This window comes from Coregonus lavaretus, assembly GCF_964263955.1.
Source record: "Coregonus lavaretus genome assembly, contig: HAP1_SCAFFOLD_7145, whole genome shotgun sequence".
NCBI lineage: Eukaryota > Metazoa > Chordata > Actinopteri > Salmoniformes > Salmonidae > Coregonus > Coregonus lavaretus.
The window spans coordinates 5001-28528 of NW_028164642.1; the positions used below are offsets into that span (position 1 = coordinate 5001).

Sequence of the window (23528 nt, forward strand, 5' to 3'; positions counted from 1 at the left end):
ACACACACAAACACACAAACACACACACACATACACACACACACACACACTGTGGCTGACTCCTGTCTCTGTCTGCAGCTCATGGGTTTCCTGATACAGAACACTCAGATTGCTGTGGAGATAGACAATGCCAAGCTGACTGCTGACGACTTCAGAGTCAAGTAGGATGGATGGATGGATAGATGGATGCATGAATGGATGAATGGATGAATGGATGAATTAATTAATTAATTAATGTATCTTTACACACCACTCCCACACAGTTGTAACCTATAGAATGAATCAAAAATAAATACACTATGTCTCAATGAAGTAGATACCAATAAAGACAATAATTCGATCAGCTGTATCCCATAGATGGTCCAGTCAACTCTATTCATGACTTCATACTGATCTTCTCCTATAGCCCCAGTCTATTGGCCAATTTGTCCTCAGGAAATGGCAAATACGTGAATTAGAAGACACAGCTGTTAGCCTGGAACCAGTGTGTTTGTGCTAACGTTCCACTCCTTTTTACTCCGTGTCACATTCCAAACATGGAGTGGCAAGGAGTGGAACGATAGCACAAACAGACAGTTAACCCAGGCTAACAGCTGTGCTTGGGAGATTAAATGCTCACTGTTATCATAGGCTACTTCTATAGGGACTTTGCTTGTAGTTGTAACCCAGCTGATTTCTTAATTATCTATCACTCTCAGATTACAAAACATACACTATATATACAAACGTATGTGGACACCCCTTAATATTAGTGGATTAGGCTATTTCAGCCACACTTGTTGCTGACAGGTGTATAAAATCGAGCACACAGCCATGCAATCTCCATAGACAAACATTGGCAATAGAATGGCCTTACTGAAGAGCTCAGTGACTTTCAACGTGGCACTGTCATAGGATGCCATCTTTCCAACATCTCAGTTCGTCAAATTTCTACCCTTCTAGTGCTGCCCCGGTCAACTGTAAGTGCTGTTATTGTGAAGTGGAAACGTCTAGAAGCAACAACGGCTCGGCCGCGAAGTGGTAGGCCACACAAGCTCACAGAACAGGACCGCCAAGTGCTGAAGCGCGTAGCATGTAAAAATCGTCTGTCCTCGGTTGCAACACTCACTACTGAGTTCCAAGCTGCCTCCGGAAGCAACGTCAGCACAATAACTGTTCGTCAGCAGCTTCATGAAATGGGTTTGCATGGCCGAGCAGCCGCACACAAGCCTAAGATCACCATTCGCATTGCTAAAAGTCGGCTGGAATGGTGTAAAACTCGCCCCCATTGGACTCTGAAGCAGTGGAAACACATTCTCTGGAGTGATGAATCACACTTCACCAGTTTTAGTGAAGGGAAATCTTAACGCTACAGCATACAAATACATTCTAAACGATTCTGTGCTTCCAACTAGGTGGCAACAGTTTGAGGAAGACCCTTTCCTGTTTCAGCATGACAATGCCCCCATGCACAAAGCGAGGTCCATACAGAAATGGGTTGTCGAGATCGGTGTGGAAGAACCTGACTGCCTGCACAGAGCCCTGACCTGAACCCCATCGAACACCTTTGGGATGAATTGGAACGCGACTGAGAGCCAGTCCTAATCGCCCAACATCAGTGCCCAACCTCACTAATGCTCTTGTGGCTGAACGGAAGCAAGTCCCCGCAGCAATGTTCCAACATCTAGTGGAAAGCCTTCCCAGAAGAGAGGAGGCTGTTATTACAGCAAAGGGGGGACCAACTCCATATGAATGCCCATGGTTTTGGAATGAGATGTTCGACAAGCACGTGTCCACATACTTTTGGCCATGTAGTGTATATTTCTTATAACAAAACCATGGCAGTTATCGAGTTTTCCTGGCCCGGTGTTGAAATCATATCACTAGATTGATTCTGTTTCTATGGTTGAAATGCTCACTGTGTGTAGCGTGTAGGCTATGAAATAGTACTATTGGGCCTTATCTTGCAGTTATCAATCAATCAATTAATCAATCAATCAATCTCAGTCATTTCTTAAAGCCCTTTTTACATCAGCAGTTGTCACAAAGTGATTTACAGACACCCAGCCTAAAACCCCAAAGAGTTAACGGATCTCTCACTCGTCTCTCTGGGCCTGTTCAGGAGAACGTTACAAGACGTTCTGATAGAAATGTATGGTGTAGAACAGAAATGATTCTGTCACACTGAATATGGTGTCGTCTCTATTCACTGTATCTCTGCCAGATGGGAGAATGAGAAGTCTTTGCGCCAGTGTGTGGAGGGGGACATCGGGGGTCTGAGGAACCTGCAGCGGGAGTTTGAGATGAACATCACAGCCATGATGCAGGACCTGCAGGGGTACGAGAAGGAACGGCTCTCCATGACGAAGAGCCATGAAGAGGTGAAGGCACACCTGTCTCTCTCTCTTTTTCTCTGTTTCTCTCTCTGTCTATCTCTCTCTCCCTCTGTGTATCTCTTAGTTCTTTCTCTCTCACCCTCTGACCCCTAACCCTCTGACCCCTAACCCTCTGACCCCTAACCCTCTGACCCCTAACCCTCTGACCCCTAACCCTCTGACCCCTAACCCTCTGACCCCTAACCCCTGAGCTGTGACCTCTCTAGGAGCTGTTGTCCATGCGTGGGGGGATGAGCGGCCAGGTGAAGGTGGATGTCCAGGCTGCTAAGAGCCAGGACTTGTCTCTGATGCTGGCTGAAGTCAGGTCGGAGTACGAGTCGGCCGTGGAGAAAAACCGCAGACAGGCCGAGGCCTGGTACACCAAACAGGTCTGTTACCACGCCAACGCAGGCACTACCACAGGCCAACGTTAAAACATTTATCAGAGGTGCTGTATGTGTGTGTGTGACATGTCTGTGTGTGTGTGTGTGTGTGTGATGTGTCTCTGTGTGTGTGTGTGTGACGTGTCTCTGTGTGTGTGTGTGATGTGTCTGTGTGTGTGTGTGTGTGTGTGTGTGTGTGATGTGTCTCTGTGTGTGTGTGTGATGTGTCTCTGTGTGTGTGTGTGTGTGTGTCTGTGTGTGTGTGTTTGTGTGTGTGTGTGTATGACGTGTCTCTGTGTGTGTGTGTGATGTGTCTCTGTGTGTGTGTGTGACGTGTCTGTGTGTGTGTGTGTGTGTGTGTGTGTGTGTGTGTGTGTGTGTGTGTGACAGGTGGAGATGAAGCAGGCAGAGTCAGCGGTGGTGACTGAGACGACCACTAGGACCACGTCAGAGATGACAGAGTTACGGAACCGCTACCAGACCCTACAGATGGAATACCAGGGTCTACGTATGGGGGTGAGTCACACACACACACACACACACACACACACACACACACACACACACACACACACACACACACACACACACACACACACACACACACACACACACACACACACACAACACAATTCAGTCCCATTCAAAATCAAATTTTCCCTAAACCCCTAACCCCTAACCCTAACCCTAGCTCTTAACCCTAAACCTAATTCTAACCCTAACCCCTAACCCTAACCCTAGCTCCTAACCCTAAACCTAATTCTAACCATAACACTAATTCTAACCTTAACCCTAAACCCCCTAGAAATAGCATTTGACCTTGTAGGGACCAACAAAATGTCTGGTCCCCACAAGAACACTTAAACACGTCCACACACACACACACACACACACACACACACAGTCTTGTACAGCTAACCTTGTGGGGGGGGACACAATTCAGTCCCATTCAAAATCCTATTTTCCCCAAACCCCTAAACCCCTAACCTTAACCCTAACCCGTACTCTTACCCTAACCCTAACCCAAACCCTAAACCTAATTCTAACCATAACACTAATTCTAACCTTAACCCTAAACCCCCTAGAATATTTGTTTGTTTACTATTCTTGTGGGGACCTCCGGTCCCCCCCCCCCCACACTCTCCCTATACTCCCCAAGTGTCCCCATTTATACACATCCTCTGTTTCCAATCCCTATCATGCTAAATGTGTGTGTGTGTGTGTTTGTGTCCTTCGTGTCTCTCTCTCTGTGTGTCCCCCACCCTCCCATCCTCCAGATGGCGAACCTGGAAGCCAGGCTGGTGGAGGTTCAGTCCCAGTTCCAGCAGCGTCTGTCTGGGTATAGTGGCAAGGTGATGGGCCTGGAGGGAGAACTGACCTCCATCAGGGCCAGCACCACTGAGCAGAGACAGGACTACCAGGTACAGTAACCATACCTCTATACTGAATCATTCACAAACAGTGATTAGGGATTCAATCCAAGGCGGGTTACAGAGCAGCGATACAGACAGCCCACAATGCGTAATTTCCCCAGCATTCACAGAGATCGCATCCATGGTAAGCTCTGCGAATGCCGGCTCAATCGTAAATTACCTCTCCACTTCTCTCCCTCGCTCCCTCTCCCCCTTTCCTCTCCTCTCTCCCTCTCCCCTCCCCCCCCCCCCCCCCCCCCCTCGCTCTCAACCTCCCCCTCTCTCGCTCGCTCTCCCAGATCCTTCTGAACATCAAGAGTCGTCTAGAGATGGAGATCCAACAGTATAAGCATTTGCTGGAGGGAGCCGGCCTGGGAGGGGGCATGGTCTCTGGAGGGGCTGACCTGGGAGGGGGCATGGTGGTCTCTGGAGGGGCTGACCTGAGAGGGGGCATGGTGGTCTCTGGAGGGGCCGGGAGGTCCTCAGGTAAAACTTGTTAGTTAGTTAGTTAGGAACTCTCTCAGCCCATGCATGAAATGTGAAATACAAAGTTATCGAATCACAGCTCTTATCAAGTACTGAGTACCACAGTATGAGTCATAAAACCCAGAAATGGTTCCAATAGTTTTTTCACCATTGATTTTTACATCTGGGATTTTAGAACTACTTTTATATAAGGTCTGTGTTTCGTGTAGGCTTACACTGGCATGACGTTTTGATAACCGTGCAAATCTCTCTCGGGCAAAGGTAACTTTTATCAACAATTAGCATGCCAAATGTTTTAGAGTAAATTGAGGCGAATATATTGGTAAAACTCACACTGTCTGAGAGAATTACACGGCTATGAAAACGTCACCCCAAGGTCCAGCGCATTCGGAAAGTATTCAGCCCCCTTGATTTTGTTACGTTACAGCCTTATTCTAAAATTTATTAAATTGTTCCCCCCCATCAATCTACACACAGTACCCCATAATGACAAAGCAAAAACAGGTTTTTAGACATTTTTGCACAAAAATAAAACATAAAAAACAGCCTCGAGTCTTCTTTGGTATGACGCTACAAGCTTGACACACCTGTATTTGAGGAGTTTCTCCCATTCTTCTCTGCAGAGCCTCTCAAGCTCTGTCAGGTTGGATGGGGAGCGTTGCTGCACAGCTATTTTCAGGTCTCTCCAGAGATGTTCGATCGGGTTCAAGTCTGGGCTCTGGCTGGGCCACTCAAGGACATTCAGAGACTTATCCCGAAGCCACTCCTGTGTTGTCTTGGCTGTGTGCTTAGGGTCGTTGTCCTGTTGGAAGGTGAACATTCTCCCCAGTCTGAGGTCCTGAGCGCTCTGGAGCAGGTTTTCATCAAGGATCTCTCTGTAATTTGCTCCGTTCATCTTTCCCTCGATCCTGACTAGTCTCCCAGTCCCTGCTGTGGAAAAATATCCCCACAGCATGACGCTGCCACTACCATGCTTCACCGTAGGGATGGTGCCAGGTTTCCTCCAGACGTGATGCTTGGCATTCAGGCCAAAGAGTTCAATCTAGGTTTCATCAGACGAGAGAATCTTGTTTGTCATGTTCTGAGAGTCCTTTAGGTGCCTTTTGGCAAACTCCAAGTGGGCTGTCATATGCCTTTTACTGAGGAGTGGCTTCCGTCTGGCCACTCTATCATAAAGGCCTGATTGGTGGAGTGCTGCAGAGATGGTAGTCCTTCTGGAAGGTTCTCCCATCTCCACAGAGGAACTCTGGAGCTCTGTCAGAGTGACCATCAGGTTCTTGGTCACCTCCCTGACCAAGGCCCTTCTCCCCCGATTGCTCAGTTTGGACAGTTCTAGGAAGAGTCTTGGTGGTTCCAAACTTCTTCCATTTAAGAATGATGGAGGCCACTGTGTTCTTTGGGACCTTCAATGCTGCAGAAATGTTTTGGTACCCTTCCCAAGATCTGTGCCCCAACACAGTCCTGTCTCGGAGCTCTACGGACAATTCCTTCGACCTCATGGTTTTTGCTGACATGCACTGTCAACTGTGGGACCTTATATGTGCCTTTCCAAATCATGTCCAATCAATTGAATTTACCGCAGGTGGATTCCAATCAAGTTGTAGAAACATCTCAAGGATGATCAATGGAAACAGGATGCACTTGAGCTCAATTTCGAGTCTCATAGCAAAGGGTCTGAATACTTACGTAAATAAAGTATAAATAAGGTTTTTTATTTGTAATAAATTCGCAAACATTTCTACAAACCTGTTTTCACTTTGTCATTATGGGGTATTGTGTGTAGATTGATGAGGAAAATATTGATTTAACCAATTTTAGAATAAGGCTGTAATGTAACAAAATGTGGAAAAAGGGAAGGAGACTGAATACTTTCCCAATGCACTGTAAGACTACACCAAACACCCACTTCATTTGAAGCGTTTGTAAAATTCACGATGTGAAAAATGAATGGCGGAAAAATCATTGGAAGCATTTCCGTGTTTTTACGGGTAATATGACGCCCCCCACTGTGACGGACTACTGCTTTATATCTAAATGTTTTAAACGTCTTATTAACATGTGTTATCTATGTACTCAGGTAAGACTGTTGTGACCAGAACCATTGTGTCGGAGGTGAAATCATCGGGAGGAGTAGTAGGAGGGGTGGAGATTGGAGGAAGTTCCATGTTGATGCGTTCCACTAGCTCTTCCTCCAGCAGTTCTGGGGGCAGGGCAGCCATGATGTCATCAGGAGGCTCCGCAATGGTGTCCGGCGGGGGATCAGCCACGGTGTCATCAGGAGGCGGCATGGCACAAACAGGAGGAGGCACGGTGCCATCAGGAGGAGGCACGGCGCAAACAGGAGGAGGCACGGTGCCATCAGGAGGAGGCACGGTGCCATCAGGAGGAGGCACGGTGCCATCAGGAGGAGGCACGGCGCAAACAGGAGGAGGCACGGCGCCATCAGGAGGAGGCACGGCGCCATCAGGAGGCAGCATTACGCCATCAGGAGGAGGCACGGTGTCCGGCAGAGGTTCCACGATGATGTCCGGCGGGGGAGCAGCCATGGAGGGAGGCATGGTGATCACTAAGACCACTGTCACAGAGGTCTCCTCTAGCAGTTCAGGAGGAGGTGCAGCCATGGAGGGAGGCACAGCCGGTGCAGCTACGGTGTCATCAGCAGGCGGCACGGCACCATCAGGAGGCGGCACGGCGTCATCAGGAGGCGGCACGGCGTCATCAGGAGGTGGCACGGTGTCATCAGGAGGTGGTATGGCGCCATCAGGAGGCGGCACGTTGTCATCAGCTGGCGGCACGGCGTCATCAGGAGGCGGCACGGCGTCATCAGGAGGCGGCACGGCGTCATCAGGAGGCGGTATGGCGCCATCAGCTGGCAGCACGGCGCCATCAGTAGGCGGCACGGCGCCATCAGGAGGTGGTATGGCGCCATCAGCTGGCAGCACGGCGCCATCAGTAGGCGGCACGGCGCCATCAGGAGGTGGTATGGCGCCATCAGCTGGCAGCACGGCGTCATCAGCAGGCGGCACGGCGTCATCAGCAGGCGGCACGGCGCCATCAGGAGGCGGCACGGCGCCATCAGGAGGCGGCACGGCGCCATCAGCAGGCGGCACGGCACCATCAGGAGGCGGCACGGCGCCATCAGGAGGCGGTACGGCGTCATCAGGAGGCGGTATGGCGTCATCAGGAAGCAGCACGGCGTCATCAGGAGGCGGCACGGCATCATCAGGAGGCGGCACGGCATCATCAGGAGGCGGTATGGCATCATCAGGAGGCGGTATGGCATCATCAGGAAGTGGCACGGCGTCATCAGGAGGCGTCGCGATAGTGTCTGGTGGGGGAGCAGCCACGGTGTCATCAGGACCAGCCACGGTGTCATCAGGACCAGCCACGGTGTCATCAGGACCAGCCACGGTGTCATCAGGACCAGCCACGGTGTCATCAGGACCAGCCACGGTGTCATTAGAACCAGCCACGGTGTCATCAGGACCAGCCACGGTGTCATCAGGACCAGCCACGGTGTCATCAGGACCAGCCACGGTGTCATCAGGACCAGCCACGGTGTCATCAGGACCAGCCACGGTGTCATCAGGACCAGCCACTGTGTCATCAGGACCAGCCACGGTGTCATCAGGACCAGCCACGGTGTCATCAGGACCAGCCACTGTGTCATCAGGACCAGCCACAGTGTCATCAGGACCAGCCACGGTGTCATCAGGAGGACCCGAAATGGTGTCCGGTGGGGGAGAAGCCACGGTGTCATCAGGACCAGCCACTGTGTCACCAGGACCAGCCACAGTGTCATCAGGACCAGCCACGGTGTCATCAGGAGGACCCGAAATGGTGTCCGGCGGGGGAGCAGCCATGATGTCATCAGGAGGCCCTGCAATGGTGTCCGGCGGGGGAGCAGCCATGATGTCATCAGGAGGCCCTGCAATGGTGTCCGGCGGGGGAGCAGCCATGATGTCATCAGGAGGCCCTGCAATGGTGTCCGGCGGGGGAGCAGCCATGGAGGGAGGCACAGCTACAGTATCATCAGGAGGCGGCACTGTGTCCAGCGGAGGTTCCACGATGATGTCATCGGGCGTCGGCATGACCTCCAGCTTCTCGACCAGCTCCACCATGGAAGGTGAACATAGAGATATAATAACTAGACCAGCTCCTCCACCATGGAAGGTGAACATAGAGATATAATAACTAGACCAGCTCCACCATGGAAGGTGAACATAGAGATATAATCATTAGACCAGCTCCACCATGGAAGGTGAACATAGAGATATAATCATTAGACCAGCTCCACCATGGAAGGTGAACATTGAGATATAATCATTAGACCACCTCCACCATGGAAGGTGAACATAGAGATATAATCATTAGACCAGCTCCACCATGGAAGGTGAACATAGAGATATAATCACTAGACCAGCTCCACCATGGAAGTTACAACATTGAAACAAAGATTTTGCTACTCAATGTCTCTCTCTCTCTCTCTCTCTCTCTCTCACTCTCACACTCTCCTCCAGGTAAAGTCTCTACCGGTGATATTACCATAGTTCCCATATAGTGATTCCCTTCTCTGATCCACGTCACAACACTCTCCAGGACCACGAAACCCCCTACCCCTACCTCCCCTACCCCCCCAACACACACGCTCACACACACACACGCTCACACACACACACACAGTACCCACCCCCCCTCCCAACACATTCCCAGGAAGGTAACACCCAACCTGACCACGACCTGTGATGGTGTCAATCTGAAACACACTGCTAACATACAGCTCCCCTGACAGAACACACACAGTCCACCTTCTGACCCGAACATCATGATGTGTAGCCTATCTCTCTTCTGTTTTAATAAAACCTAACCCTACACTGAGATGGTGTTTTCTTTGTGTTTTACTGAGTATTTTATTGTTTAAGATTACGCTAAATTGATCATGTGTTAGTCAAAGTATTATGATCTATGATACATTTAGTCTTTTAGACGATAGGTGGGGGCCTGATCCTAGATCAGCACTCCTACTCTGAGGTACTTTATGAATACCAGGGCCCAGGAGTAGAGCTGTAATCTGGGGCCGGGAAACTCATTTTTGTGGGCTGTTTTCGCAGATTAGATGAATCCAGGAGTAGGTTTAATCCTGACTAGGGTTAATTGAGTCAAAATGTGGTTGAATGAACATCGACTGACCTCAGACTACATGCTCCCTCCTGATCTGTGACTTTACATTTATAAACTGGTGTCCCAGACACAGATTAAACCTAGTCCTTGATTAAACACCAATCTCCAAAAAGGGTGTTTTAGTCCAGGTCTAGGTTTAATCTGGGTCTGGGAATCATTGAAGACAAGTCTATGAAGCCATGTACGTTTATGAACTCTGGTTTAGTGAAGTCCAAAGCCACACAATAATAATTACATGACTCAGTACGTTTGTTTTAGTGTTTTATTGCGCCATCCTCAGGATTTGACAGATATTACAACCACACTGAACAGAAACCCTCTCAGGTACAACTACAGATTAAACATCAGTCAATCACTTTTAATTGTTACATTTCTACTATTTTACTAATGATACAAGTTAAGCATTCTCACACACACCATAGAATCATATAGACACCATGGTGAGTAATTACACACTACCGACTGATATCAAGCTGAATGTAAAGGCGGCTGGCAAACTACACAGAATAAATGTATAAATCATTACAGATAAATATTGGGACGACAATGAGTCTAGTCGGTGGGACAGAAATAAATCAGTCTATCTGTAAACAATAAATAATGATACAGGGGAATAAAGCTTCCATACTGCTACAGCACTGCCATTGGCCAGGGTTAGAGCTACAGCACTGCCATTGGCCAGGGTTACATCTACAGCACTGCCATTGGCCAGGGTTAGATCTACAGCACTGCCATTGGCCAGGGTTAGATCTACAGCACTGCCATTGACCAGGGTTAGATCTACAGCACTGCCATTGGCCAGGGTTAGATCTACAGCACTGCCATTGGCCAGGGTTAGATCTACAGCACTGCCATTGACCAGGGTTAGATCTACAGCACTGCCATTGGCCAGGGTTAAATCTACAGCACTGCCATTGGCCAGGGTTAGATCTACAGCACTGCCATTGGCCAGGGTTAGATCTACAGCACTGCCATTGGCCAGGATTAGATATACAGCACTGCCATTGGCCAGGGTTAGATCTACAGCACTGCCATTGGCCAGATCTACAGCACTGCCATTGGCCAGGGTTAGATCTACAGCACTGCCATTGGCCAGGGTTAGATCTACAGCAGTGCCATTGGCCAGGGTTAGATCTACAGCACTGCCATTAGCCAGGGTTAGATCTACAATACTGTTGTTCTATCATATTTTCTTCTGTTCTACCATCTACAACTATATAGTCTGGTCTCATTTAATCCTATAGGTTCTCCTTCTTTGGTCGTCTGTTAATTAACTGGCTATCAGCATCTACTGCAGCAGTATCCTTAACACCAACTATCAAACCAACACAGTTCTTATGCAGGGCTAACATTTCATTATGGAAGGAGGGATATGGTAAGCAGATCCAAGAGTGTTGTTGATTTGTTGATTGATTAATTAATTTATATGATACATAAATAACAGGTCATCTGCGTGTGGTAACATGGAGAGGAGGTCAGCTGAGCGTGGTAACATGGAGAGGAGGTCAGCTGAGCGTGGTAACATGGAGAGGAGGTCAGCTGAGCGTGGTAACATGGAGAGGAGGTCAGCTGAGCGTGGTAACATGGAGAGCAGGTCAGCTGAGCGTGGTAACATGGAGAGGAGGTCAGCTGAGCGTGGTAACATGGAGAGGAGGTCAGCTGAGCGTGGTAACATGGAGAGGAGGTCAGCTGAGCGTGGTAACATGGAGAGCAGGTCAGCTGAGCGTGGTAACATGGAGAGGAGGTCAGCTGAGCGTGGTAACATGGAGAGGAGGTCAGCTGAGCGTGGTAACATGGAGAGCAGGTCAGCAGCAGGTGAATAAATCTATTATGTGTAGTAACACTATGACACCAGTAGGGGTGGTGGTGTATTACAGTGAATACTGAGGCAAGGGCCCAATCCCAAATGGACTTCTAACTGAATGAGCTCCATCACCACAGCACCCCTCCATACCCCTCTACTGTTCAGGGCCATGTATAATATTCTAGGGCTAGGCCAGGTTGAGGTTAGTGGGGCCGTCTACAGAGTTAACAGAGGGGGTGTTCTCCAGGGAGGCCTCTACAGTGTTGTTCCAGGGGTTGTCCGCCTGGGGGTCAGAGCTGTTGGCCGAGGGGGTCTCCCCGACCACTGGGCTCTGAGACGGGGTCACCTCGGGGGCCTGGGAGGGGGTTGGTGGCCGGTTGGCGGGGAGATCTGAGGGGGAGTCAGAGATGGTGCTGGGGGGGTTGTGTGTGGCGTTGGGTGTGTGTGCGTCGGGTGTGTGTGTGGCGTTGGGTGTGTGTGTGGCGTTGGGTGTGTGTGAGGCAGGTGTGTGTGTGGGGGTAGGTGTGTGTGGTGGGGTTGGTTCCTGGGGGTCAGAGCAGACGGCCTCTCCCTCAGCTACGTACCACACCTCGTTGTGTCTGTTCAGCAGCTTCAGAGGACTGGAGAGAAACACAGGACAGAATCAATACTGACAGAGAGAGAGAGAGAGAGAAAGAAAGAGAGAGGGGGGGGTCACATAGGAAGTGGGATAGAGAGAGAGAGGGACAGAGACAGAGTGAGAGAGAGAGAGAAAGAGAGAGAGAGAGGGTGGAAAGCGAGAGAGAGAGAGAGAGAGAGAGAGGGGGAGAGGGGTGTGTGTGTATTTCTGAGATCAGAATGTGTGTGTGTGTGTATCTGAGATTAGATTAGGCCTACCTGTCGTAACCCACTCCGTAGTGGTAGGTGTGGTTGTAATCAGCCTGGACCCTGACCTACCTGTTGTAACCCACTCCGTAGTGGTAGGTGTGGTTGTAATCAGCCTGGACCCTGACCTACCTGTTGTAACCCACTCCGTAGTGGTAGGTGTGGTTGTAATCAGCCTGGACTATGAGCTACCTGTCGTAACCCACTCCGTAGTGGTAGGTGTGGTTGTAATCAGGCTGGACTCTGACCTACCTGTCGTAACCCACTCCGTAGTGGTAGGTGTGGTTGTAATCAGCCAGGACCCTGACCTACCTGTCGTAACCCACTCCGTAGTGGTAGGTGTGGTTGTAATCAGCCTGGACTATGAGCTACCTGTCGTAACCCACTCCGTAGTGGTAGGTGTGGTTGATATCAGCCTGGACTCTGACCTACCTGTCGTAACCCACTCCGTAGTGGTAGGTGTGGTTGTAGTCAGCCTGGACCCTGGTCAGCTCCTTGGTCAGTAGGTGAGCATGAAGCCTGGAGGTCACTGATAACATCCAGCCTCCGTAGCTACGCACGTACACATCCATAGAGGGCATCTCCGTAAAGTAGAGCTAGAGAGAAACATCACAACAACAATAACACATTATAACATCACTGATAACATCCAGCCTCCGTAGCTACGCACGTACACATCCATAGAGAGGGGGGGGTAATCTGATCCTAGATCACTTCACACAGACATAATGACATGGCACAATTCCATAGATTTCAAGTCATTATCCCCTCAGAAAGAAAGAACTCTAGAACATTAGAACAACAAAAGGTGTGTAAAGTGTTCCACAGGGATGCTGGCCCATGATGATTCCAATGCTTCCCATTCTTGATACACACGGGATACTGTTGAGCGTGAAAAACCCAGCAGCGTTGCAATTCTTGACACAAACCGGCGAGCCTGGCACCTACTACCATACCCCGTTCAAAGACACTTAAATATTTTGTCTTGCCAATTCACCCTCTGAATGGCACACGTACACAATCCATGTCTCAATTGTCTCAAGGCTTAAAAATCCTTCTTTAACCGGTCTCCTTCCCTTCATCTACACTGATTGAAGTGGATTTAACAAGTGACATCAATAAGGGATCATAGCTTTCACCTGGTCAGTCTATGTCATGGAAAGAGCAGGTGTTCTTAATGTTTTGTCCACTCAGTGTAGGTACACTATATGGCCAGAAGTTTGTGGACACCTGCTCGTCGAACATCTCATTACAAAATCATGGGCATTAATATGGAGTTGGTCCCCCCTTTGCTGCTATAACAGCCTCCACTCTTCTGGGAATGCTTTCCGCTAGATGTTGGAACATTGTTGTGGGGACTTGCTTCCATTCAGCCACAAGAGCATTAGTGAGGTCGAATCCACTAATTTGAAGGGGTGTCCTCATAGATAGTGTATGTAGAGAAGCAGACAAGCACCTGTGAGCACCTTCTCATATCCATAGCTGTACAGCAGAAGAGAACATCTTGATTCATCATCTGTTGACAATATCACTGGAGTCAAGTCTGTGTAGCTCAGTTGGTAAGAGTGTAGCGCTAGGAACGCCAAGTTTGTGGGTTCAATTCCCACAGGGATCACACACTCGCATACTAGAAATATATGCACTCACTACTACTGTAAGTGGCTTTGGATAAACGCCTCTGCAAAATGGCATACATAATAATATGAATTGTGTGATGTGTTCATTCCACCTATTTCTGATTGGAGGGTTGGTAGGCCAGGCTCACCTTGTCATTGGTGGGTGTGGGAGGCCTCTCCTGATAGGCTGCTGGAAGCAGGAAGCTGAGGGTGTAGATGGCTGGTTCCCACATCCTGGTCTCCTCAGGGATCCTCACCAGAACTGGAGCAGTCATCTCCATCTGTAGACCTGGGACAGACATGCGTACACACTCATCCATTTAGAGGCATATAGTACAGACACAAACATACACTACTAGTCAAAAGTTTGGACACACCTACTCATCCAAGGGTTTTTCTATATTTTTACTATTTTCTACATTGTAGAATAATAGTGAAGACATCAAAACTATGAAATGACACATATGGAATCATGTAGTAACCAAAAAAGTGTTAAACAAATCAAAATATATTTTATATTTGAGATTCTTCAAAGTAGCCACCCTTTGCCTTGATGACAGCTTTGCACACTCTTGGCATTCTCTCAACCAGCTTCATGAGATAGTCACCTGGAATGCATTTCAATTAACAGGTGTGCCTTCTTAAAAGTTAATTTGTGGAATGTATTTCCTTTGAGCCAATCAGTTGTGTTGTGACAAGGTAGGGGTGGTATACAGAAGATAGCCCTATTTGGTAAAAGACCAAGTCCATATTATGGCAAGAACAGCTCAAATAAGCAAAGAGAAACGACAGTCCATCATTACTTTAAGACATGAAGGTCAGTCAATCCGGAAAATTTCAAGAACTTGAACGTTTCTTCAAGTGCAGTTGCAAAAACCATCAAACGCTATGATGAAACTGGCTCTCATGAGGACCGCCACAAGAAAGGAAGACCCAGAGTTACATCTATTGCAGAGGATAAGTTCATTAGTGATACCAGCCTCAGAAATTGCAGCCCAAATAAATGCTTCACAGAGTTCAAGTAACAGACACATCTCAACATCAACTGTTCAGAGGAGACCGCATGAATCAGGCCTTCACGGCCGAATTGCTGCAAAGAAACCACTACTAAAGGACACCAATAAGAAGAGACTTGCTTGGGCCAAGAAACACGAGCAATGGACATTAGACTGGTGGAAATCTGTCTTTTGGTCTGGAGTCCAAATTGGAGATTTTTGGTTCCAACCGCCGGGGCTTTGTGAGACGCGGTGTGGGTGAACGGATGATCTCCGCATGTGTATTTCCCACCGTAAAGCATGGAGGAAGAGGTGTTATGGTGCTTTGCTGGTGACAGTAGCTGTGATTTATTTAGAATTCAAGGCACACTTAACCAGCATGGCTACCACAGCATTCTGCAGCGATACGCCATCCCATCTGGTTTGGGCTTAGTGGGACTATCATTTGTTTTTCAACAGGGCAATGACCCAACACACCGCCAGGCTGTGTAAGAGCTATTTTACCAAGAAGGAGAGTAATGGAGTGCTGCATCAGATGACCTGGCCTCCACAATCCCCCGACCTCAACCCAATTGAGATGGTTTGGGATGAGTCGGACCGCAGAGTGAAGGAAAAGCAGCCGACAAGTGCTCAGCATATGTGGGAACTCCTTGAAGACAGTTGGAAAAGCATTCCAGGTGAAACTGGTTGAGAGAATGCCAAGAGTGTGCAAAGCTGTCATCAAGGCAAAGGGTGGCTATTTGAAGAATCTCAAATATAAAATATATTTTGATTTGTTTAACACTTTTTTGGTTACTACATGATTCCAAATGTGTTATTTCATAGTTTTGATGTCTTCACTATTATTCTACAATGTAGAAAATAAAGAAAAACCCTTGAATGAGTAGGTGTGTCCAAACTTTTGACTGGTCCAAACTAGACAATGCGTTTGTAGACGTACATTGTGCTCAAATGTGAAAATTCAGACACACAGGAGATCTCTCTCTCTCTCTCTCTCTCTCTCTCTCTCTCTCTCTCTCTCTCTCTCTCTCTCTCTCTCTCTCTCTCTCTCTCTCTCTCTCTCTCTCTCTCTCTCTCTCTCTCTCTCTCTCTCTCTCTCTCTCTCCCCCCCCCTCTCTCCCTCCCTCCCTCCCTCCCTCCCCCTCCCTCCCTCCCTCACCCCTGTTGTTGGCTCCAGTGATGTATTGGAACAGTCTCCTGAAGGCCATGGCTGCTCCCACCCCCATGAAGTAGGCCTCCGCATCCGTAGACACCCAACGAGTGGGACTGTAGTGACGGACCTGACACACACACACATATTATTGAAGGAGACGTTTTTAACATGTAAGTGTAGGTGTCCGTCTGTGTGTGTGTGTCCACTCACCTCATATTCGTCTGTTTTGCACACCAGCTCATACTCCAGACATTCCTTTGACTCGGAGCAGAAACTGGAGTTGTTGCTGGGGCTAGAGAACAGGAGACACAATGAGACACTATTAACACACACACACAGACACACACACACACACACACACACACACACACACACACACACACACACACACACACATATACACACACACACACACACACACAGTAAAGGTCATTGAAAAGGAGAGGTTGTCTTACCCGACGCCGCCTTCAGCACCAACTGAAACCATTAGAGCCAACACCACCAGCCCTGAGAAGAACTCCCTAAGGACACACACACACACACAGAGTTGTTCATTTTAACTGTCCCTAAGTGTGTGTGTGTGCGTGTGTGAAGGTGCTTTCTGCAGAGGTACAATGGGGCACATTATCCTCTGAGATGGAGAGAGTGAGCAGGGAGGGGTGTGTGTGTGTGAGAGAGAGAAAGAGAGAGAAATAGGAGAGAGAGAGAGAAATAGGAGAGAGAGAGATAGGAGGAGAAATAGGAGAGAGAGAGATAGGAGGAGAAATAGGAGAGAGAGAGCTAGATTTTGCTGCATCATCATACTCTGTACTAGCCACAGCAGCAGAAAAGGCTATCTGAGGTCACGGTGGAAAAGATAATGATCTTAATGATCTTAACTAGATCCTTTTCAATCACTGACCTACTGCAGGGCAGAAACAATCCGTTACTCAACAGCTAGCAACCGTTATTTAATGGTTGGAAGCGAGCCAACGGTGGCGTTTCAATGCGGCAATACACTGTGCTTGCCTTTACTGAGCCAGGACCCGGTTAATATTGATGCAGCAGACCGATACATGAAAGGGGTGGCTCAGAAACACACACTCTCTCCCTCCCTCTCTCTCTCTTTCTACCTTTCTCTCTCTCCGTGAGATGCGCAAGCAATGCGTCATTTCGTAATTTTGCTGCTCAGGTCAATGTCACACCCACATTACACTTTCTTTCTCATATTTTGGTATACAACTACAAAAATGATTTCTAAAAACGTACCCATAGAATTACTCTCGTCCCACACACATTTAAGTTAAACAAATAAACCTAACAAAAATGTTCCCATTTGTTTTAAGAAAAAAAAAAATACAATATTTAATACGCACTAGCCCAACATAGTCCACTCAACAGTCACCAAACACGCAGTATGAGAACTCACATTGTGACGACGAGTGTCCTGTCCCGTGTCCGTTATCCGCCGGTGAAATATGACTAGGCTAGGCTACTGCGTGCTTGTGCTTGTGCGCTCTGATGACGATGATAGTAACCCCGTTAGATCAGCAGTGGCTTTATAGTCTGCTGCAGCTCGCGCTGCTTACGAAACCACAGCAAGGTCTGGGCTGGCCCAGTAACGGCCAACCGGAGGGGGTCAGGTGTGTCTGTGTGTGTTAATAATGCAGACGCGTGGGCATAGCGGCGGGAAGTAGTTTGGGGATGCAGACATTTTTTCGTTGTTGCCTGCACTGAAGACATCTATATTGGTCTAGTAAAGGCCCAGTGCACTACTTTTGTGATTTTTTAAAAACGAAATGCATTTGAGTGTTTACCAGCATTTGTAACTTGAGTCTGATAATTATCTGTACAAAACAGTTAAACTGATAATACTTGTGGAATATAAAAGTACTTGCTTGATATATGTTTTCCAGTTTCTTGAAATACTTTGCAAATGCAACTTATTTTTATGTAAAAATTAAAATGGTCTATTCATTCCTTTTCCGTTTTAGTAGATGCTCTTATCCAGAGCAACTAGTGAGTGCATACATTTCATCACATCATTACAAACCATTTGATGCCTCAATGTACTCAATTACTGTATTGTGCATTGTTTTTCTTCATGGTGAAGGAAAGTCTACAGGTAAAAACCTAGATGACCAGCCTATGTAAACAGCCTACATAAAGTGGTTTGTAAGGATGGTAAATTAATACTGCACAAAAAGTGGTTGTTTTCCATGTTATTTAATCAAGAAAAATATTTAATTTGATGTGGATGTTTTGTGTCTTTGCCCATAACTTTGCACCTTTTGGTGTAAATGTTTGAGGACAGGGTTTTGTTCTTTCTGGATTCCATTAAAATGACAATCACAGAGAAAGGGACAGAGCAACAACTCTTACAATTCCAACTATTGAATCCTGCAAGATACTGTTCCTAATTATACAACCACCATTTTTTTTGCCCATGCTACAGATGTCAATATCGGTCCGCTAATACTAGCAAAGGCCCAGTGCACTACTTTTTGAAAATATATATTTTTGAAAAAATCCTAAATGTTTCTATTAATATATATTTTAATTCAGATTTTTCAGGGGGTGCTGAAGCACCACTACTTCCCGCGGCTGTGGGCGTGGCCAGGGGCGCCTAGAACAGCATATGCTGGTTTCGGCAAGCAGTTACAGTTTACCAGCCAGACAGAGCCCAAGGAACAGATGACAGCGCTCCAGAGTCACTTCTTCAGTGGTAGGCGAAGGGTGACGGTTTGGATCACCAGAGTGTCTTCTTCAGTGGTAGGCTAACGGTGACGGTTTGGATCACCAGAGTGTCTTCTTCAGTGGTAGGCGAAGGGTGACGGTTTGGATCACCAGAGTGTCTTCTTCAGTGGTAGGCGAAGGGTGACGGTTTGGATCACCAGAGTGTCTTCTTCAGTGGTAGGCTAACGGTGACAGTTTGGATCACCAGAGTGTCTTCTTCAGTGGTGGGCTAAAGGTGACTGTTTGAATCGATTTTTCTTTGATATGTTTTGGATGTTTTAAATCAAATGCCATCCTTCCTCCCAGATACACCAGTGTAGCATACCAGTGTAGCATACCTGCGGCTAGCACCTCTTTCCCTCTGCACTTTTCTCTGTGTGACATGGAATGTCCTACCTGTCTTAATTGTCTCGGGTGAGATATATTGGTCCTTCTTTTAAAGCCCAAAGCCTAGTCTTGACCCTGACCCGCAGGTTTGCGTAACAATCTTAAATCTGTTGACATACAGGTGTGTGTGGGTAATGTACACAGTGTACAAAACATTAAGAACACCTTCCTAATATTGAGTTGCACCCCCTTTTGCCCTCACAACAGCCTCAATTCGTCAGGGCATGGACTCTACAAGGTGTGTAAAGCGTTCCACAGGGATGCTGGCCCATGTTGACTCCAATGCTTCCCACAGTTGTGTCAAGTGGGCTGGATGTCCTTTGGGTCGTGGACCATTCTTGATACACAGGGGAAACTGTTGAGCATGAAAAACCCAGCAGCATTGCAGTTCTTGACACAAACCGGCGACCCTGGCACCTACTACCATACCCTGTTCAAAGGCACTTAAATCTTTTGCTTAAAAATCCTTCTTAACCTGTCTCCTCCCTTCATCTACACTGATTGAAGTGGATTAAAAAAAGTTAAATCAATAAGGGTTCATAGCTTTCACCTGGATTCACCTGCACAGCCTGTCATGGAAAGAGCAAGTGTTCATAATGTTTTGTCCATCAGTGTATCGATACGCAGGTTGTAGATTAGGCTACAGGGTCTCACACCTTCCAATATCAGCTTTTATTTAACCGTGTAACAGCCATCATACTGTTTGACATTACATCGTTGGTTAGCAGGTTTAGTTTAAAACAGCAGACGCACAACAAACCCTGGAATAGATCCATTCAACTCCTCCCTCCGTGCCACAAATGGCATCCTTTCCCCTATATAGTCCACTACTTAAGGGATAGGGCTCTGGATAGGGTGCCATTGGGATGTAAATTAGGTATACTTTTGACATGTTGCTATTAGCAACAACTCCACTGATGTACAGTCCATGTATGATCAAGTCTTTTAGAGTTACAGCAGGAAACCTACTTAGAGGCTACTTATCACCGTCATAAGCCATACTTAAGGCCTACGTCATCCCTGCAGAGGATCCATAGCCCAATTCTAGATCTATTACAGGTCTGTAAGGATTGGATAGTTTCAGATGTAGGATATACAAATACCTGCTGGAAGGGTGTGGCGTTGTGATTGGGTCTGTACGTGTCATATTTGAATAGAATACTGTCAAGATTATGCCTTTATATATGAAGCCCTCATGCACTGCTTATGAAGGTGCTATGTACTGCTTATGAAGCTCTTATGTACTGCTTATGAAGGTGCTATGTACTGCTTATGAAGGCACTATGTACTGCTTATGAAGCTCTTATGTACTGCTTATGAAGGTGCTATGTACTGCTTATGAAGCTCTTATGTACTGCTTATGAAGGCGCTATGTACTGCTTATGAAGGTGCTATGTACTGCTTAAAAGGTGCTATGTACTGCTTATGAATGTGCTATGTACTGCTTATGAAGGTGCTATGAACTGCTTATGTTGCCACCACTGATAATAAAATCCTCCTCTCCGTCTCGTCAATATCAATATTTACAAACTCATGATCTGTTCCTCATTTCCCACAAATCATCGGAATTAAATAATGTCAATATTAATAAAGTAAAAGCAACAACAGACTAACTACAGACATCAGTCGCTCAGCAAAAAGCATTTCAGGAAAATCGGAGAAAATCTAATTAAAATTCATCCCCAGTCTCTGATTCTGACAAACACAAAGTCAAGTACATCAGTGTCCTTCAATCCCAGTCCTGGGAACCCACAGGGTGTGCAGGGTTTTGTCAAAGGGCTTGATGATTGATGGAACCAGGATGAAAGAAAAGTGAAATATAGAATATCTTGATATACATTTCAACATATAAATCATGTATATTGACAACAACAGAAGATATATGGAGATGGTGGACCTGTCATTATCCTGACCAGGATTCTGGGAACTTTCCCCAAATAGATGCTGCTTTCACTGGGGGTGTCTGTTCTCTAGTCCAGGGGTGGGACAGTCTACCACTGGGGGTGTTTCTGTTCTCTAGTCCAGGGGTGGGACAGTATGACTGGGGGTGTCTCTGTTCTCTAGTCCAGGGGTGGGACAGTCTACCACTGGGGGTGTCTCTGTTCTCTAGTCCAGGGGTGGGACAGTATGACTGGGGTTGTCCCTGTTCTCTAGTCCAGGGGTGGGACAGTATGACTGGGGGTGTCTCTGTTCTCTAGTCCAGGGGTGGGACAGTATGACTGGGGGTGTCTCTGTTCTCTAGTCCAGGGGTGGGACAGTATGACTGGGGGTGTCTCTGTTCTCTAGTCCAGGGGTGGGACAGTATGACTAGGGGTGTCTCTGTTCTCTAGTCCAGGGGTGGGACAGTCTACCACTGGGGGTGTCTCTGTTCTCTAGTCCAGGGGTGGGACAGTATGACTGGGGGTGTCTCTGTTCTCTAGTCCAGGGGTGGGACAGTCTACCACTGGGGGTGTCTCTGTTCTCTAGTCCAGGGGTGGGACAGTCTACCACTGGGGGCGTCTCTGTTCCCTAGTCCTGGGGTGGGACAGTCTACCACTGGGGGTGTCTCTGTTCTCTAGCCCTGGGGTGGGACAGTCTACCACTGGGGGTGTCTCTGTTCTCTAGTCCAGGGGTAGCACAGTATGACTGGGGTTGTCCCTGTTCTCTAGTCCAGGGGTGGGACATTATGACTGGGGGTGTCTCTGTTCTCTAGTCCAGGGGTGGGACAGTCTACCACTGGGGGTGTCTCTGTTCTCTAGTCCGGGGGTGGGACAGTATGACTGGGGGTGTCTCTGTTCTCTAGTCCAGGGGTGGGACAGTCTACCACTGGGGGTGTCTCTGTTCTCTAGTCCGGGGGTGGGACAGTATGACTGGGGGTGTCTCTGTTCTCTAGTCCAGGGGTGGGACATTATGACTGGGGGTGTCTCTGTTCTCTAGTCCAGGGGTGGGACAGTATGACTGGGGGTGTCTCTGTTCTCTAGTCCAGGGGTGGGACAGTATGACTGGGGGTGTCTCTGTTCTCTAGTCCAGGGGTGGGACAGTCTACCACTGGGGGTGTCTCTGTTCTCTAGTCCAGGGGTGGGACAGTATGACTGGGGGTGTCTGTTCTCTAGTCCAGGGGTGGGACAGTATGACTGGGGGTGTCTCTGTTCTCTAGTCCAGGGGTGGGACAGTCTGACCCTGTCAGGGCCACAGTGGGTGCAACACATCGGATTCCACTAATAAAGTCTTTATTGATGACTATGACTAATTGATAAGTTGAATCAGCTGTTCTTTATTGACAACTATAACTTGACTTGATCATGTATGAACTATAATTAATCAACTATAAAAGGTGATTAGTTGAACCAGGTGTTTTACTGCAGGGCCGGAGCAAAAGCCTGCACCCATACCAGCTCCTACTGAGTAAGGTTGGGCAACCCCTGTTCGACAGACAGACAGGCGTTTCAAACTGCATCTTTAAAATGGAAGAAACACACAATAGCCAAAACACACACAGCAAAACACAGCAAAAGTAGTCCAACAGAACAGAAGCACCACTTAAATAGTCAGAGGCTGCTGCGTGCCAAACCACACCCTGGAATAGGGGGCCTTTTGGGACACTTGCAAAGACCGAACAAGATCCTCTGGATATAAAATATACAAATCCCATGTCTGGAAAAGGATGATCATATTTGGAATCTCGCTCCCTCTGTTCTCCAGAGAGAATAAAAGGAGAGAGAAAGAGAAAGAGAGAGTGATAGAGAGCGAGGGAGAAAGTGATAGAGAGAGAGAGAGAGAAATAGGGAGAGAGCGAGAAATAGAGAGAGAGAGAGAAATAGAGAGAGAGAAAGTGATAGAGAGAGAAATAGAGAGAGAGCGAGAAATAGAGAGAGCGAGAAATAGAGAGAGAGAGAAAGTGATAGAGAGAGAGAGAAATAGAGAGAGAAATAGAGAGAGAGAGAAATAGAGAGACAGAGAGAGAGAGAGAGAGAGAGGGGTCATTAGAGGTCCATTCCACCCCAGACCAGACCGTTCTATTCATCCATCGATGAGGGGGGTGGAAGACAGTTCTCTCCCTGGAATGAACCATTATGACACCAGGCAGGGGTGCAGAGCCTCCAGGAAGTCTCCAGATAAAGGAGAGAGAAGAGAAGGTCCAACGACAACTAAAGTCCGTTGTCGTTTGTCTTTTTGCATAGCGAGCGAGGCGGTGGTTG

General features: G+C 47.7%; 1 protein-coding gene across 1 annotated transcript in view; it reads left to right on the plus strand.

Moving 5' to 3' along the window:
- The window catches only part of LOC311116827 (uncharacterized protein), a 10827-nt gene extending 1313 nt beyond the window's left edge, over positions 1-9514 (plus strand). Inside the window, exons 2-9 of the mRNA XM_084191861.1 lie at positions 79-161; positions 2204-2360; positions 2582-2743; positions 3128-3253; positions 4015-4158; positions 4449-4635; positions 6713-8761; positions 9156-9514. Of these exons, the coding sequence (XP_084047987.1) occupies positions 79-161; positions 2204-2360; positions 2582-2743; positions 3128-3253; positions 4015-4158; positions 4449-4635; positions 6713-8761; positions 9156-9196 (2949 nt within the window). The 3' untranslated portion in view covers positions 9197-9514. The remainder of the gene's footprint in view (positions 1-78; positions 162-2203; positions 2361-2581; positions 2744-3127; positions 3254-4014; positions 4159-4448; positions 4636-6712; positions 8762-9155) is intronic.
- Positions 9515-23528: the final 14014 nt, after the last annotated feature.